The following is an 18795-nucleotide window of genomic DNA, read 5'->3' on the forward strand; positions in this document are numbered from 1 at the left end:
TGGCTTATCTTGCTCGAAATTATGTTCTCCAGTTCCATCCATTTTCCTGCAAAGGATATAATTTTGTTGTCCTTTGTGGTTTAAAGGGCAAGTCTTCCTAAAGGTTGAAGAGGACTGAAGGGCTCTCCTAAAACACAGAGGTCTGGGCCAATCTCAGACACAGGGCTGCTGTGAGACACTGCAGGGGTCCCCCTGTTTGTATTCAAGTGAACAAAGAAAGCCCAGAGAGGTGAAGACACTTGCCTAAGGGCACACAGTGCATAGGTCAGCCGCTGAGCAAGAATCCAGGTCTTCCAGGGGCTGCCACCTGCTCCCCCTGCAGCTCCCTGCCTTCCCTGAGCTCAGGGGGCCCTGCCTCCCTCCCCTTTCTCACTGCTCTTTCTTTTCTTTTATTTATTTATGTATTTATTTTTTGTGACCTCAGCTGCTCCTTGGCATTTCAGCTGTTGCTGAAATGGAGTCACGGGGGACTATAAAACTTGGATAAAGAAGAGAGGAGAAAGGGCAGGGAAATGAGGGAAAGAGATGAGACCTTTGGTGGCCAGGGGAGGAAGAATGGGAAGCCGCCTCAGGCTGTCCAGGAAGCTGGGGGCGGGGCTGCTGTGGGAACCTGCACACGTGTCCCAGCCCTTGCTCTGACCCAGTGAGGACTCAGGTGAGCCCCCAAAACACAAATCCTCCCAGTCCCAAAGAGGCCAGCCTCTGGCTTCCCTCCAAGTGATCACGTGCCTCAGACCCAGGGCCCCAGTTCCTTGGGGGCTTAGTGCCAGCGTCCCATCCCGGACGCGACACGGAGTTTCCGCGGGCGACCACAGTCCAGCCAGAGCTGCAGGCTTTGTCCTGCTTCACCAGGGCCAGGCGGGTGTGGCCCTGCAGGTGGCCGGCTGCCCCACAGATGGGCTCCAGGTGGCATTAGGCCCGTGCAGAGCGCAGGTGAGACTAACAGCTGGAGGAGCTCCAGGACACTGAGGACCTGGCAGGGGAAGGTGAGCCCATCCAGGGAGCAGGGCTCCTGGAATCAGGATCCACAGCCCCAAAAGGAGTGGCCTCACCCCTCATGTCACCTGGGGAAAACCTGGACCCCATTCCTGACTGCTTCATCCTGCAGCCGCCAGTCTTCCACCCGGTGAGCAGCTGCCCTCACCTGGGACTTCCTGGGTCTCAGGGGTCCTCCCTTTCTCCTGGGTGGACTCCTCCTGCGTTGGGGGGGGGGTGCAGAGGACCTCAGTCTTGGGCCCAGCTTCCCCAGGACCTGCCCAGGGTTCTGGAAGGCTCTCTTGAGTTAAGCACAGTGGCTGAGCAGCTAACTGAATGTGAGTGACTGCTGGACATTTTAACTAGGTGAAGCCTGGGAGCCGAGGCTGCGCCCTACTGGGCTGGGAGGCCAGCAGGAATGGGGAGTGGGTGGGATCTTTGAAGGGGACCCTGATTAGTAGGAAGGGTAGCCTCATCTCCAGCCTGGAAGGGACAGTTCCAGGGGAACCTCCCAGTCAGAGATGGGGGAAGGGGGTCCCTCTCCTCCTCCTCCTGTTCATGAGAACTTGAAGCCAGGCAATGCTTAGAGAAGGCTGCCCCCCACCCCCCAGGGGACACCCCCACTAGCAAGCACTAATTATCCTTTTCCCTTAATTGGCCCTCTCCTTCCCAGGGCAGCTCAGTTAATTACACACCCTGCCTGGGCCAGGGAAGTGGAAACCACTGAACTTGAAGTCCTGCTAAGCTGTGGGTGGCCATGGGCATGCTGACTGGAGGGGGCCCTGGGCTCCTCCCAGCAGCTAAATAATGGGCTGAGGCAGCCTCACAGGGCCCCAGGGCTACTTGCTTCCCAGGCTGGAGCCTGTCACCAGGAGGCAGCGCTGGGGACTCAGCTCTTTCTGGCTGGTTTGGGCTTCTGTGCACTGCTGGGAGTTGGTAGCAGTGCATGAAGGCGCCCCGGGATGCTGCCCTGTTCTGCTATTCACACTCCTTCTGCCAACAGCTCTGCAGAGACCTCACTGTGCTGGGCTGGGCCTGAGCCCAACAAAGGGAAAGAGCAGGCTTCAGCTCTGGAGGGGCTTGTGGCCTTCCAGGGAAAGCAGCCAGCCAGACCCGCTGCACCAGGGCCCAAGGGCCAAGGCAGCCCTGTGGGCAAAGTGCCCTGGGAGGACAGGGGAGGGAAGGAATAACTCAGGCACCAAGCGGATGATGCTGGGAGAAGGCGTCAGGGTGGAGGGAGGGCGGAAGAATAGCCAGGAGAGGCAGGGGGTGGGGAGAGTGTGGGGGGTGGGAGGAAGGCCAGGAGAAAGGGACCAGGAGGGCAGCAGGGCCACTGTTAGGTCCCCTTCAGGGCTCCACCTAAGGGTCAGCTCTCAGCTCCAACTTGCCATTCTTTCTGCCTCCAGGCCCCACTCTGGCCATTAAACTGTCCCAAGAAACTTCAGTACCAGGCTCTGGGCACCAGGTGGCACTGAGTGAATGACGAGCCTCACTGGGGACACAGCAGCCTGTTGTGTCCTAAGAGCTGGGGACAGCTAGCTGGCTGCAAGGGAACTGAAGGGGCGTCCCCAGTGTGATGTGGCTTAGACTTGTCCATGACAGGCAGTCGGCGGAGGGTTTCAGAGGGAAGGGCTTTTTCCTGTAAGGACAGGTTCTGTTTGGGGTAGGGAAGTGGACTTGTCCTGTTTTTCCCTCCCCACGCACTGGACATGGGGTCCCTCGGGCCTTTCTCCAACCTGCAAGCACGGGTCTCTTCCCTCGTTCAGGTGATTCCGTATGTCACAACCATTTTTGGTGGCCTGCACGCAGGAAAGATGGTCATGCTGCAGGGAGTGGTCCCTCCACGTGCCCACAGGTAAGGGGGGACCAGGGGAGCTGGAGCCCAGCTTCAGCAGCGTCGAGCTGGGGGCTCTTGTCTGCCTTTGGGATCTCTGTGGTCTCTGAGCAGACAGCACTTTGAGAGCTGCCCCTCCCCTCAGGTTTCAGGTGGACTTCCAGTGTGGCTGCAGCCTGCACCCCCAGCCGGACATCGCCATCCACTTCAACCCTCGCTTCCACACCACCAAGCCCCATGTCATCTGCAACACCCTGCACAGTGGACGCTGGCAAAGGGAGGCCCGCTGGCCTGGCGTGGCCCTGCAGAGAGGGGCCAGCTTCCTCATCCTCTTTCTCTTTGGGAATGAGGAGGTGAAGGTGAATGGAAGGGACAGGCGTCGAGGGGTCCTGAGCTCATTTCCTTGCACCCATCCTTCCCTCAGCCAGTTCCCCCTGTCACCGTGGTGGGTGGCATTGTGGGGAGAGGACCAAGGAGCTGCCACACCTGGTTCCAGGCTCCCTGCACCCACAGGCTGCTGGGGCCTGGGTCTGGAGAGGCCCCCTCTGCCACATCAAAGCCAGCTGACTCCTAGGCCTCTCCTTCAAGGGGAGGGGCAGGGGGTGCTGGGGCTGAACCCAGGGCTCGTGCGTGCTGAGCGGGCGCTCTGCCCTGGGCTACACCCTGCCCCTCTAAGCCCACTGATGTCTTCCCTCACGGAATCCACCCCCACCCCGTGAGGGGGCACTTTGTCCATCCCCATCTTACAGCAGCTGCACAGGACAGGGAGAGGGGCCTTGTCCACTGGCCTCTGAGAGGACACCTGCCAGAAAGATGAGAGGGTCTTCAGACAGCTTAGGCGGCAAGGGCCAGAGGGACTGAGGATAGGACAGCACCGGCCTCTTCAGCCTCGGTGTCCTCCCTGTCAGTGGGGACAGCAATGATGCTCTGGGCCTGCCGAGAGGAGAGGGGCTTCCTCGGGGACAGGGACGGGCACTGACGGGGCCAGCTCTGCCATCTGCCAGCTCTGTGACCTTGGAAGCTCTCTTAAACTCATCTGTAAGTGTCCTTCCGCTGCAGAGCTGGTGTGAGGCCCCAGAGGGAGTCTCCAGGTAGAGGAGCCTGCAGAGCTTGGGACACAGTGACGAGCCCAGCCAAGCTCAGCCGCTGCTGAGCCTGGCGCTGTCTGCCTCTCCAGGTGAGTGTAAACGGACGGCACTTTCTCCACTACCGCTACCGGCTCCCACTGTCTCGGGTGGACACCCTGGGCATATTTGGTGACATCTTGGTGAAGGCCGTTGGGTTCCTGAATATTAGTGTAAGTTCCCTTGGGGCCAAGGCCCGGGGTCTTGGTCTCTGCCTTCCTCTGACTCCTGGGCAGACCTGGGACCCCCTCACTTACCCCAGAGCAGCAGACAGAGGAGGCCTGTAGGTCAGAAAGAGCCCAGGGGTCCTATGTGAGGGAGGTGCAGGGGAAGGTGACAGTAGAAAGGGAGGCCAGGAGTGGTGGCAGGAGTCCGTGCTGGCTGTGGGGTCTGGTTTACACTAGGAGCTAAGGACAGAAGGAGAGAACCGGCATGTGGGGCCCAAACTGGCTGAGCTCGCCTGCTCTGTCATTCCCTCCCGACGGATTTATTAAAAATGCAGATCTTTGGGACCTGTCACCAGAGAGTCTCGTTGAGTTAGCCTTTGGTGGCCTAGAGTTGGTAGGTGCAACACACCAGATTCGGGGGCCACTGAGAAGCTGTGTGGGAAGCAGGGCAGGGCAGGTGGGGGCCAGGTGAGTGGCTCCTGGGCTTGTGGTGGTCTGAAGAGTGTTTCCTCTCTTTCTGGACAGCCATTTGTGGAGGGCAGCAGAGAGTATCCCACTGGATACGTGAGTCTCTGGGGGCAAGGTTGGCCTTGTGGTTGGACAAGACTCATGGGGTCAGCCTCCTCCTCCCCCTGCACGACCTGCAGCCACACTGAGGCCCAGCTGGCCGCCTCCTGCTGTGGTTGTCATGGATAGGACTGGCTCCTGTCAGCCCCCAGCCTGGATGTGGCTCTCCCAACCCTTCTCCAGGACCAGCCTAGGGAGGGTGGGGGGTGGGCAGCTGGCAGGAGGGGCCAGGATCCATAATTCCCACTGGGAGATGACTTTTGCTTGGAGCTTTCCATCCTCAGAGTGACCCTGAGAGGGGGCTGGGGTTGGCCTTGTGTGACAGAAGTTGGTCAAGGTGTGGGATGACTGACCCACTGGCCAGTCCTCCCCATTTCCCCAGAGCTGGTGGGCCTCCGGACGCAGGAGGATCCCACTGGGGCTCCAGTCGCTCACCTGCTGCTGTGAGAGACACAACCCCAAAGCCTCCCCAGTGTGGAAGGGTAATGGCAAGAGGGTCCCTCCCAGCCCATGACCAAGGGCTTCCTTGTGCCCCTTTCTTTCCTGACAGCCCTTCCTGCTGCAGAGTCCCAGGCTGGTGAGTGAAGCTCCTTCCTTGTGTCCCCTGGAGGTGTGGCCTCTTCTGGGCTCCCTCAGGCCTGGGAAGACACCTGGGTAGGAGGCCAAGGAGCTCCCTGTGGTGGGAAATGCCCTTGGTCTCAGGATTTCCCTTCCTTTCTGGGAGCCTGCAGGGTGTGGGTGGGCCAGGCAGCTGCAGGTGAAACTCCACCTTCATTTGACCTTTTCTCCATTTATTCTGCAAAAAGATATTTGATGTCCTCTGTGCCAGGCCAGTGCCAGGCTCTTCGACAGAGGGACAAGCTGGTCCTAGCCCTCCATGCAGCCACTGCAGCTCAGGACACAGCCATGGGAGAAGCACATGGTGCTCAGACACTGGAGCACTGAGCTCAGCCTGGGGGCAGGGGAGGCTCTCAGAAGGCCAGCAGCAGGGGTTTAGTAATGAAGAGAGCTGCACTTCCTGCTGCAAGCCCAGGGCAGAAACTCACCTGTCCCCGTGCACTTCCTTGGCCCCTGACAGTAGCCCTCACAGTAGCCCTCCTAGAGGCAGGGGACCCTTCCAGAGCTTCACAGCCATCCCCTTGTTCCTTCAGCAGGTGCCCTGCTCACATGCTCTTCCTCAGGGCCTCTGGCCAGGGCAGGTCATCATAGTTCGGGGACTGGTCTTGCAAGAGCCAAAGGAGTAAGTATCCAACCAAACATCACCTCTTTTAACCTCCCAGCACTGCCATGTCACCCCTTCTTACAGATGGGAAGGCGGAGGAGCAGCAGGTAAGGTGCCCAAGGTCACAGAGCTTAGGAAGGTCAGGCTGGGACCAGCAGCCCCACTTACAGTAACATCTTCCCTCCTGGTGCCTCTGGTCAAGCCACCAGCCCTGCATCTGGATCCCAGGGAAGACACAGACAGAGACCCAGAGAGAGGAGGTGGCCTCCCAGAGTGACACATGCTTGGTTTAGGAAAGAGCCAGAATGCCCCAGAGAGGAGGGCTAGCTAGTACTTGGAAGCCAGGACTGGGAGGGAGACCATTAATAAATGGGTGCTTCCTGGCTTGTCCTCCAGGGGGCGCTCAAGTCCTGACAGTCTGCTCAAATCTATTTAGACCAGAGCCTGCCTGCCTACCTGGAAGAAAGGCATTGGATGTTACGGCTTTAGGAAACCAGACTGCCAGCACGTTTACTACCTGTGCAAACTTAGGGCAGTGACTTTTCCTCTCCATGCCTCAGTTTCTTTATTTGTAAAGGGGGTAATAATAAAAGTGATCTCAGGTTGGTTCTTAAAATAGTACCTGACTGGCGGTAAGTGCTGCACAGTGTGGGAAGCAGAGGAGGGGGTTGGGGGCACCATCCTCTCCACTCTCGGCTTCATTTTCACTTATTTTTAACTCACTGACGGTGCTACACCCTGCCCTGAGTGCTCCTGGTCACACGTGAGAAGCTGGCATGAAGCACATCGTGGGTAGCAGGGCCTTGCAGAGCCTGGAGTGAGTCTTGTAAACTGTGTGTGCTTGGGAATGTCACTGCACCTCTGAGTTTCCTTATCAGATAAAGGAGAATGTTAATGTCCAGGTGATGGGAAATGATCAGGTGCTCCAACATCAGGACCACACCTCCCTCCTCAGACCTTGGAGGCATGTGGCCCGGTTCATATCCTGTCTCCAGATCATGTTGTTGTTATTAGTGTCACAGCAAATAACCTGAATGCCATTTCCCAAGGACTGTGAATGCACATGTTCTCAGAGGTCAGACTGGCCACATGAGTAGGGAGGACCAGAGTGGGAAGGGTGTGAAGTGGGATGAATATTTCCACGGGCCCAGTCACGCCAGATCCTCTGGTGAGTTCTAAAGAGAAGTTGAAAACCCTCTTTTACATAAAAGCTATTTTTCAATATGGAGTGAACTTGAAATTGGAGAGTACTGTGCCCCACAGAACCTTCCTCCAGGCCCTCCAGCTGCGCCCCTGGGCATCCTTCAGCACCTGGCCTCCAGGCTCCTTCCCAACACTAAGCCCTTGCCTTCTCCTCTCCAAAGCTGGAAACACCTGCAGCCCTTTCCTGGTGGGCATCCATGGAAGACCCAGAGGCCCTCCCCAGGAGACTTCTAGGACTGCCCCCCACCCCCTGCATCCCGTCTCTTGCCCTCAACTGCTTCTGCTGGGACCCAGCCCTCAGCAGCTGCAGGGCTGGTGTTTCAAAGAGGCTCCCTTCAGAAGTCATGGAACAGAGTCTGGGGGTGCTATTGAGAGGAAGATGTCAGGCACAGAAAGACCAGCCCCCCAAAATCTGGAGTCATGAGTCCTGGTCCACGTCCCGGTCTGAGGCTGCACCGTTGTTTACTTTACTTTACTAGTAAAGTAAAGTAAACAACGTTTTTACTGCACCGTTTACTTTACTAGTAAAGCAGCCAGTCCCCTGGCTTGCTGTCCTCACCACTGCATGGGCTCCTAGACCTCTCAGCTCAGGCCGCCTGTGAGGATTAAGGCCAAGGCAAACCCTGGCTCCCTAAGACCCCTACTGTGCTCCAGGGACTTGCTAGTCTTCAGGAACATTACCTTCTGGGTTCCTGCTTGTTCTGTGTGTGTGTGTGTGTGTGTGTGTGTGTGTGTGTGTGTGTGTGTGTGTCCTTTAGAGGTCAATTTTGTATTATGTAATGATAGTTTCAAATGAAAGGTATCATTTCAGTACTGACTGTGTGCCAGGCACTGTTCTAAGTAACACTTTACATGTATTAACTCATTTAATTCTAACAACAACCCCAGAAAACAGACACAGCACTGTTACCATCCCTAAATTTCGGTAAGTGGGCACAGAGACATTAAGTGACATGCTCTCGATCACAGGACTAGATAGCAGCAGGATTAGGGTGGACCTGCCCCAGCCTGGCTCTAACCACTAGGCAGCTTGCACATATTGAAGACAACACTTGGCACAGAATTAAACACACAGTAAAGGTCAGCTACTACTGTTATCATCATGATCCCCCATTTTCAGGAGAAGGAATTGAGGCTTAGGCCAGGTAACAACACCCCTGACCTCCAGTCAGTAGACAGCAACCCGGGGATTCAAACTCAGGTCTAAGCCTCCTGTTCTCTCCACTCCTCTAAGCTGTGGTGGGCCCCAGGATCCAGCCCTGAGCCTGTGGGAGGAGCCCAGCCCTGGACTCTGAAGCCTCTTCCCACAGCCCTGCTGCTCCCTCAGGGTGTGCCTTGGCCTGAGGGCCATGGAGGCCAATCCCCTTCTCTGGCCTGTCCCTGCAGGTTCACTCTGAGCCTGAGGGATGAGGCCACCCGCACTCCCGTGATGCTCAGGGCGTCCTTCACAGACAGAACTCTGGCCTGGGTCTCCCGCTGGGGATGCAAGAAGCTCATCTCAGCCCCCTTCCTTTTTCACCCCCAGCGATTCTTCGAGGTGGGTCTGATCCAAGCAGCCACATCCCTCCAGGAGGGAGAGCACAGCTGAATGCCCAAAGTGGCCGGGACTGGGGCATGTCCTGGCAGGTAGACGTCATGGGGCCAGGAAGCCAGGCGGGCCCAGCAGAGGGTACATCTAGGCATTGGCCCTCAGCCCTCCACGCTGATGCCGAGGTCCCTGTGCCCAGAAACTCTGGCATGATGAGTGCAGGTGGGGCCAGCGTCCTTTTGTTCAAAAGCTCCCCTGATGATTCCCACAGGCGGCCAGAGTGGAAAGCCGCTTCCTGAAGCCAGCCCGGTTGTAGAAGGTCACCTGGGCCCAGGGTCAGTGAAGAGCTCTGTGGAAGGCCACAGTGCACTGGTGACAATCTAGGACTTCCTCTAGGGAAGAGGGTCTTGATGGGCAGCACGGCAGGCAGGCAGGAAGGGAGGGTCTGCCTGGAGTCCCACACCCACTCGGGCCTCCTCACCAGGTGCTGCTCCTGTGCCAGGAGGGAGGGCTGAAGCTGGCACTCAATGGACAGCCGCTGGGGTCCACCAGCCTGGACCAGCAGACCCTGGAGAGGCTGCGGGAGCTCCGCATCAGTGGAAGCATCCAACTCTACTGTGTCCACTACTAAGGAGGATTCCTAGGGGACCCCGGCCTAGAGAGGACAGCCTGTCCACTCCCAGGGCCTGTGGTGGGGCCCCACTCTGCTGCCTTCATTAAACTGTCCTCCTGTCACCATCGTGTCAGGCCTGGTTCACTTCCGGGTCACAAGCCTAACTCTGCAGAGGAGCTGGGGGCCCACAGCAGAGGAGGCACTGGGTGTAAAGGTGGCCCCAGCTCTGCTCCTACACCAGGGGCCCGGATGGGGCTCCATCTTCCTTCAGGGCCTAGAGTCCACTCAGGCGGACAGGTTCTGTGGCAGAACACGAGGACTAAAACACACACTTTAAAGAATTCAGACATTGTTTTCGCTCTTATCTAGAGGTTCTGGGGAAGTGGCCCCTCCTTCCCTGGAAGTTCCAGGCCTTGTCTTTGACATCACTCTGCCATGCCCAGGGCACAGGCATTGGTCTGTGGTTGGAGCTCTGCTGCTGCCCTGTCTAGGTTTCAGCCACTGCGAAGCCAAGGAGAGACAAGACGCCCTGATTTCATAAGCCCAGGATGGACGCACACCATCCACTCTCCCACTGCATGGGCTCACAGAGCCTCTGTCCACAGTGACAGGCAGCACAGCTGCTCATGATTTTTGGCCAAAGTAAGTCACAGGGCCACACTTCAGAGAAGCACACTAACAACTAGCTCAGAAAGGGAGAGAACCCCATGTCTGCCAGTCAGCCACAAGGTCCATAGCTCCTGAGTACAGTCACGTGCCGCAGGAGCACATGTCAGTCACCTGGATGCACAATCCACGGAGGTCCCACGAGATTGTCTCCCAGGCTGTGCACGTTGTGCTGGACCATCTGGGTTTGTGGGAGGACACTCTGTGGTGTTCCCACGATGACAGAATTGCAAACAAGGCATTTCTCGGAGCTTGTCCTCATCATTAAATGACACGTGACTGTATTTTGCAGATTAAATAGAACAGGGGGAAAAAGGAGGGATATAGAGAATTTGAGTCATATAATCAAACAGCTGAGGTGAATAAGTACTTTTAAGACTTGGTACCCTCCACCCAGAGAGCAATGCTCTCAATATCCTGCCCTGTCTCCACTTTCCAAGGCTGACCAGGAAAAATCTTAGTACATTCCCCAGAGCAGAGATTCCATAGCAAATATGCCCTGATTATAGTCCAGTAAAACTTGAAATCAATGAGAAAGATAACTGACAAGTGGCCACCGAGAAACTGAGGCACAGGTTTCTGGATAAGGTCCAGGTCAAAGAGGAGAAGATAAAGGGGTGGAAGAGCCAGGGGCAGGCAGATCCCCAGGCCCAAGAAAGCAGGGAGCAGGCAGCTCAGCCCCGCCCAGCCTGCTGAGCTGGGCACAGAGCCCGTCCTGGGTCCTCATCCCCTTAAAGTAAGCCTTACAACACTATAGGCCTTCCAGATGATCTCAGCTGTTTTTGACCTTTTAATTCTCCATCAGAATTTTTGGAATAAACCTTTCAGTTTCCACCAATATGGTTTTTTGTTTGGTTTGGTTTGGTTGGAATTGAATTGACCGCGTGGAGTTTTGGGGCAGGGGACATGCATCTCCACGTTGTTTTGTGTCAACCATAAACATAGTGCCTCTGCCAATTTATTGAGGTCATCTTTTATATGTATCAATTAAGTTTTATGTATTTAATTTTTTAACAGCACCTGGCACAATAGTAATTATACTCATGCTCAGGCCCTTTATAGCTTACTATTAGTGCTTTATGGTCATTCAGAATCTCAGGGCGCATTCTGACAAGATCTTAGAATCATGAAGTGGCACCCCCTTTCTCCAAGAAAAGCCCTCTTCACCATGGCTGGCTTTAGGACTGTCAGCAAAAGAGTCCAATGTAGATAAACTTCCTATGTTCATGTCACCCTGTTTACTTGGCCACTGGCCAGGAAGATACCAGCACTCCAGGTGTTGGACATGCCCTTACTAGTTTTTCACAAACGTATCCAGTATAGTACTTTGAAGAAATGTGCACACAAGGCCTCTGGCCTTGAGCTGGGCTTCACAGAGATGTCTACATTTTTAAGATAAGTTACAATTGGGCTCCATGGTGACAGCTGGCAGGGGGAGGAAAGAAAGGGGAGAAGAAGCTCTCCCCTACTCAGGTGTTGTCCTTGAAGAGTTAACTTGCCCAGAACAGTGAGAGAAAAAGCTGCTTTTATGTGAATTTCTGCAGACTGTGAACTTCTGCAGACTGTGAACTTCTGAGCCCATCCCCTTACACACTGGGTATAAAACTCTGAAAATCCCTGAACTCGGGGTTCAGGGGATTGATTGATTTCAGCAAAGGCTGTACCCTCTGAACCTGGCTGTAGCCAAATAAAACTGTTTCCTGCTATCTTTGGTGCCTTGCCTCTTTTGTCCTTACAACAACACAGAACATAAATTGCTCTACTCCACCCCCAGGACTTTCCCTTTCCCTCCTCCCCTCCCTTCCTCTGTTCCCTTTCCCTTCTATATTCATATATATTTTTTCTTTTTAAAAAGTATACTTGGTTGGGTTTGAGCTGTAGCTCAGTGGTAGAGCACTTGCCTAGCCCATGTGAGGTATTGGGTTCGCTCCTCAGCACCACATAAAAATAAATAAATAAAATAAAGGCATTGTGTGAAAAACCAGCCCCTACCTCAGAGCAAAGCCTGTCCAAGGAAGGGACATGACCTTTGTCCTTGGAAAGACCCACAGAGCACTCCTAGGCACATTCCCACCCTGCTAAGTTGTTTATCTACATATAACAGGAGAGATCTGCTGCGCCAGGGGTCCCTGACTCAGTCAGGCCAAGTGGGGACCCATAGCAGCCCCCTAGCAGCCACCAATCAGCATGAGACAGGGAAATACCTGGGATGCCAGATGACCCTCCCAGTAGTTTATGGTGGTTGATAACATGTTGGGAAACCATGTAGTTCAGCACGGAACACCCCTCTTGGCTTAAACCAATCAGTTCAAGTGAATCCCCCTCTTGTAGTAACCAATCACCCCTACCCAACTTGTTCCCGCCAGTGAATGTGCTAATCATGTTTTAGAGTTGTTATTTGATTTTCCCGCAGTGAGTGATGATTTGCTAAGAGCTGCTATGATGTATGTGGGGGTGCCTGCCTTCTCCAAAGAATATATAAAACTGCTGCAAACCCTGGGCTCCGGGCCTCTCAGCGTCACCAGTTGCTGTGTGCACAGAGGAACGAGCTAGCTCCCAATAAACACCTCTTTGCTGTATACATCGATCTTGGTCTCTGGTGGTCTTTTGGGGGTCCGGAATTCGAGCTTAACAGTGTCCATCAACAATTTTTAAAAAAAGCAACATTAAAATGATGCTGGTACACAAATGTACCTGATTTATGAATAATTATCTTGTTTCTAGCAAAGTGGCTGGATTCTTATAGTACTTTGAAAAGACAACCATACCACTTTCAAAAAATAATTTGATTTCTGATTTCTTCCTTTTAATCATATCCTTCCCCCAACTCAGTCTAGCCTTCCCACTCATTTCCTAAATGCCCTACATTGGCCAGGATGTCCTGACCACTGTTGAATAGCAGGCCTGTTAGCCTGCATCCTTGACCTATCCTTGACTTTAGAGAAATGTTACTAGTATTTCACCATTAAATATGGTGATTATGGTATTCTGGGGATAGATAAAAGTTTTAGGACAAAAAAAATTTTTTTTTTTGGCTTTTTTCAATTCACTAGAAGATCCCCCCTCCCCCATTTTTAAGAAATCATGAATGACTGTCAGGTTTTATTGGATATCTTCAGCATTTGTTGATATAGCAAATTTAGTTTCTCTTCTTTGATGGGTGTATTAGCCAGGATTCTCTAGAGGAACAGAATCAACAGGAATTAGGATTCTAAAGGGGACTTAGTAGGTTGGCTTACCTGACCCGAAGGTGGATAGTCTACAATGGCCGTCTGCCGGCCAGGGAGTTGGGAGAACCAGTAGCTGCGCAAACCCCAGAACAAGAGGGATCAACGGGGCTATGCTACTGGAGACTGAAGGCTTCTGGAAACTTCCTGGAAAATCACTGGCACAGTCTGCTTTGGAAGAGTCTGATATCCTCAGGCAATTACAGCAGCAATCAAGAACCGGGTCAAGAATAGAGCTGGCCTCTGTTGCTGCTTCCTTGTTCTTCTGAATTTCATTCATCCAAGCCACCATCTTAATCACCACGCTGCCCTCTCTCAGGGAGGGTCTCCATTTAGTTCACTATCCCACATGCCAATCATTCCTGCATACAACCTCACTGACTGGTCCAGAAGCCTCTTAATCATCAGCATCTCTTAATCCATTCAAGTTGACAATTCAAATTAGCATTACAATCTGTTAATGAGATGAATCATGTTAAGAGGATCAAAGACCTAGATGGAAGACCAGAAGCTTCGTGACTGCTAGAGGAAAACACAGGAGAAACGCTCCAGCATACAGGTGCCGGCCAGCACTTCCTGAATAGGACTCCTCTAGGTCTGGAAATAACACCATCAAGCATCACCGGATGCATCAAATTAAACAGCTTCTGCACTACAGAAAGATAGGGGTGGGATGGGAGCAGGACTCTGCCAGCTGCTCCTCTCACCAAGAATTGCTATCCAGAGAATATAATGAGCCCCAAAGACTCAAAAAAGAAAAAAAAAATGATAGTAACCAGTTTAATACACAGGCAGATGAACTGAACAGACATTTCAAAACAACAACAACAACAACAACAAAACGCCAACTATTATAGGAAAAAGAGTCCACCCTCTTTAGCCATCAGATCCACGAAAATCGAGATTCCAACTGCCTGACCCTGTGAGAACGGCAATCAGTCATCAAGAATTCTGATAGTATTAGACAGCTGGTGAGGATTTGAGGAAAAAGGATTCCTTACGCGCTGTCGGTGTAAATTAGTACAGCCACGACGGCAATCAGTATAGTTTCCTCAAAAAACTAGAACTCCCAGGAGATCCAGCTGTTCCACTCGTGGGTGTGGAACACTTGAAGGAATTAAAGACACACTCTAGAGATACCTGCATACCTGCGTTTATCACGGCACATTCACAACAGCCAAGTCAAGGAGTCAGCCAAGGTCAACGGATAAATGATAAAATGTGGTGTCTATACCCAATGGAGTATTATTCTCGCACAAAGAACAAAATTATGCCATTTGTAGGAAAATGGACAGAACTGGAGACCATCAAGTTGACAAAATAAGTCAAGCTCGGAAATGTATCATGTTTTCTCTCATATGTGAAGGAAGGAGGGGGAAGAAGGAAAGTAGAAGGGCAACCTTGAGGGTAGGGGACGGAGGAAGAGAGGGTCAGGAGAGGAATTGGGGAGTGAAATTGACCAAGTCGTGTTATATGTGTGTATGATTAGACCACAATGAAATCCGTTATCCTGTACCATTAATATGCACAGATAAAAAATTGACAAGACTCTCTAATGTTATCCTACCTTAAAGTTCCCAGAGTAAATCCCATTGGGTGCTGATGAAAGTTTAATAAGTGCATTGCTGCAGCCCCAGTCTTTTTTTCAGTCAGAATTTTTAGTTTTCAGCATATATGTGGTGTTAGATGTATGTCAAAGAATTTAATTTTTTCAGTTACTTACAGTTAGCTTTAGGTTTTTTTTCCTTTAATAAGTTGAGGAGGCGATCTTCTAGTACTCATTTGCTAAGATTTATTTGTTTAAAGTGCATGATGTGACACTTTGCCAACTATATTTTTTAGTAGAAAAACAATAGTTTATTATCATTCTATTATTTTGTGTACTCGTTGGTTCATTATAATTATACATGCAGTGGGGTTTCATTGCGACCGACATATTTGTGTACATACAGGACACAATTCCCCCGTGTTTCCCCTCTTCCTGTTTCCCTTCCTTCTACTCTTCAGGGCTTCTTTCTATTCAGAAATATATATATATATATATATATATATATATATATATATATATATATATTTTTTTTTTTTTTCCATTGATGCTGAGAATATTTTGAAATCAGGAGTGGATGCTGAATTTTGTTAAGGGCTTTTTCTGCATCGGTTGATATGACCGTGTGACTTTTGTTCTTTATGTGGTTAATGTGACATATTGCACATTTGATTTTCAATGATCGAGTGACTCTTGGGTTCCCGGGATCAAGTCCTTGGGGTCATGTTGGAGTGTTCCTTTTGAAAAGAGCTCAGTTTGATCCTCTGATGTTGTCTGAGGATTTTTACCTCTGTGTTCATGAGAGATGTTGATCTCTGGGTGTATTTTTTAATACTCAGTGGTCAGATTGGGATGCTACTGTAAATGGATGAGACGAAGTGTTCCCTTCTCTGTTTCCCCAGAAAGTTTCATGGAATGGGATTGTTTCCTCCTCGTTTTGCTGGGACAGCCATCTAAACCTGGATTTTATTTTTTTCAGTGATGATAAACTAAAAATGCACTCCAGTCAATACTTGCAGAACTATTCAGAGTATCTATTTCATCTAGAACCATTTTGGTCATTTGTGATTTTTAAGAAATTAGCCCATTTAATCCCAATTCTTAAATTTTTATTATGATGTTATTTTTTTCTCATTTAATATCTGCCAAAGCTTTTCTGAAAGCCCCTCTTTCACTCTTCATATTGGTAATTTGTGTCATTTTTCCTTTTTGGCTCTGTCAGTCTCACTAGAGGTTTATCTTTTGCTCTTTTAGAAGAGCCAGCTTTTGGCATTACCGAATTTCTCTATTGTTTTCTGTTGCTCACTTTATGGATTGCTGCTCTTATCTTCATTTTTTCCTTCCTTCTGCCTATTTTGCACTTATTTACTCTTTTCTAACTTCTTCAGATGGAAACCCAGTATCCCGACTTTCAATTTTCTTCTCTGCCAAAATATGCATTTAGTTCTATCAAGTTCCTTATCAGTCCTGCATTACCTAAACCTCACCTGTGTTGATGGTCTGTATTGTGATTTTTTTTTGTCATTTAAAATATTTTAGTGTCCATGGAGACTTCTATTTGACACATGGGTTATTTAGAAGCATGTGGTTCAACTACACATTGGACAAGTATTGCACATGATTCTTATATTCTTCTGTTATTGAGTTCTAGTTTAATCCCATTTTTTGGAGAAAGTATATGCTCGATGATTTCCTGTTTTTTAATTTGTAAGGTTTATTATTATTTTTTCCATCATCTAGAACAAGAGCACATTGTGTACGTTCTTGGGCACTTGAAAGCAGTGTGTGTTCTGCTGTTGTGGGTGAAGTGATCGGTGGATGTCAGTTAGGTCAATTACTCGGGGGTGGTGTTCAGTCCTGGGTCCTCCACGGTTCCCTCCCATGAACTCCATCAGTTACGTGAGAGGAAAGTCAAGTCTCCAGCTGCGGTTGCTTATTTGCAGTTTCATTTTTCCAGATCCTTTTGACTGCACCCGTGTTGAAGCTGTGGATGCCTGCACGCTTGGGATCGCTGTGTCTTACGCATGATGAGTGAACATTCCAGACTGGGGACAGGCACTCCTAGAGAGACCTGCCTACAAGGTTGGCTGTTGGCTGAGTCTGGAAACTGGGCAGGTCAACCGTTGTCTGCACTAGTATAAACCTTGCCCTCAGTGATCACAATGACTCAGCATGTCCAAACCACCTGTATGAACAGTGAGGTCTACACTGCATGCTGCCTGCCTTCTGGGAGTCCCGACCTCCAGTACAGGCCAGGCAGAGGGGAACGAGGTGACTCTCCATGGACCCAAACCATAGACTGCTACTCTTGGGATCTTCTTGCGTAGACAACCCTCCACACGTGTTGTCACAGCACATCGATGAAGAAGTTGATCCCATGTGAATCCTCTGGAGAGGCTCGTGGAAGCTCGCACCTGGCTTCCTCAGGACCTCTCCCCATGGGCCTTTCCCTCTTGCCCGTCTTGCTTTGTGTCCTTTGCCTCAATAAATCTCAGCTGAGGGTGCAATTATATGAACACAACGGGAGGAAGAGGGGTGAACTCTCTCCTTGTGGAGGTGCAGGGGTTGGGGCTCCGAGGGGTGGGGTGATGTGCTCAGGTCACTGGGTGCAGAGGCTGAGCTGGACCCTCCCCTGCCTGTAGCCCTCATGAGTCACCCCAGGGCCTCCCTCTGCTCCTCGTTCCCGCCTCCGTCCTCACTCTCAGCACTCCACCCAGGGCACCGCAGCGTCACCAATCAATTCTTTTTCTATTCCTCTTCCCTCTCCAGGCCTGATCTCATGGATGAGTTCTCCCTCCCCAACCCTCATTCTAGGCTCCCCAATACCAAAAGAGGGGTCATCCTAAGTCCTCCCGCTGCCCCACATTTCCTCCCTCAGCCCCACGGCCCACACTGCTGCCACTTCCAATCCCAAAGTCCAGTCCCTGCAGACCCCAGGAGACTCTCCCGATTCCTTCCCTCCTCCACCTCCTGTCTACTAACTTAATCAGGGCAGTTCCCTTCCTGCTTCCACGACCCCCATAGCCTCCTGCCAGCTTCCCCACCTCCTGTCCCTCTGCCCCATACCCAGTCCCCAGACCACATGCCCTTCCTCACCAACACTTCCTCCCTCCCTCCCCTCCCTGGGCTCTGCCCCAGGTCCACCAAGGGCCTCGACCTCCACTCACCTCGTGCTCCCTCTGGCCTCTGCTCTTCTGCACCCCTGGGTCTCCCTGGCCCAACCCCCTCCCCATGCCCACTCCCCCTCTTCCCATTCCCATCTGCACAACTTCCCACCAGGTGCCTCACTGCCCTTTGGCTCAACTGTCCCTCTCTGGGACCCAGGACCCTAAACCCATCATGCAAGGATCAGAATGGGCCACAATTCCCTGCACCTGTCTGAGCTCCCTCCAGCATCAAGGAGAAAAACTCCTGGGGGCTTGGCCTCCCTCCCTTCGTCTCCAAGATCCACCTCAGGGCCTGACTTGGACTGGAGCAGAACCAGGCCTCTGTCCACCTCCTCCTGCACCCCAGCCTGAGTCAGCCTGTCCATCAAGCCACAGCAAGGCTGAGACAGCAGGAGGGAGTTTCCCTACCATCCTCAGTTGCCCAAGGCCATGGCCAGGGCACTGTGAGCAGAAAGGAGCTGAGCTCTGAGGTTGAGCCTATGCCTCCATGAGGACACAGGGCTGGGAATTTTTCTGGGGACAGGGCAACACAACACCCACAACTTCCTTTTTCCAAATTATAAAACATGCTCTCCAGGAACTGTTCCATTTCTTAGAATTATAAGAACCTGGCCTCTTCCTTTTCTAATTCCCACGATAGGGCTGAACTCAACCCTGCTGAGAACTTCTCTAACAGAAAGTCAAGGTTAGACACTCAGGGATCACAGGTTGAGGCAAGAATCACCTTGAACTGGGAGGAAAAGACTATGGAAGGAAGAAGAGGGACAGGGGTGTTCTCTGGGGCTTGGAGAGACCCAAACTCTCCTCACAGAGAGGCAGGCAAGGAAGAAGCTCACCAGCCAGAAGCCCAGAATGCAGGCTGAGTGTGGACGGAGTGTGAGCCCAGCCCCCAAGGCCCAGATACTCCATCTCTGGGTGCAGCCACTTTTAACAATATCACAGCCCCATCTCCTGAG

General features: G+C 51.9%; 1 protein-coding gene across 1 annotated transcript; it reads left to right on the forward strand.

Annotated features, from left to right (window-relative positions):
* Window positions 1-439: 439 nt before the first annotated feature.
* Lgals12 (galectin 12) lies at window positions 440-10808 on the forward strand. Its single transcript, XM_078045780.1, has 9 exons — window positions 440-1126; window positions 2742-2830; window positions 2955-3168; window positions 3987-4106; window positions 4626-4664; window positions 5218-5244; window positions 5819-5907; window positions 8479-8629; window positions 9105-10808. Exons 1-9 carry the CDS (start codon window positions 1058-1060, stop codon window positions 9249-9251), a joined length of 945 nt encoding a protein of 314 aa, XP_077901906.1. The 5' UTR covers window positions 440-1057; the 3' UTR covers window positions 9252-10808.
* The last annotated feature ends 7987 nt before the right edge of the window (window positions 10809-18795 follow it).

This window comes from Ictidomys tridecemlineatus, chromosome 4, assembly GCF_052094955.1.
Source record: "Ictidomys tridecemlineatus isolate mIctTri1 chromosome 4, mIctTri1.hap1, whole genome shotgun sequence".
Taxonomy (NCBI): Eukaryota; Metazoa; Chordata; class Mammalia; order Rodentia; family Sciuridae; genus Ictidomys; species Ictidomys tridecemlineatus.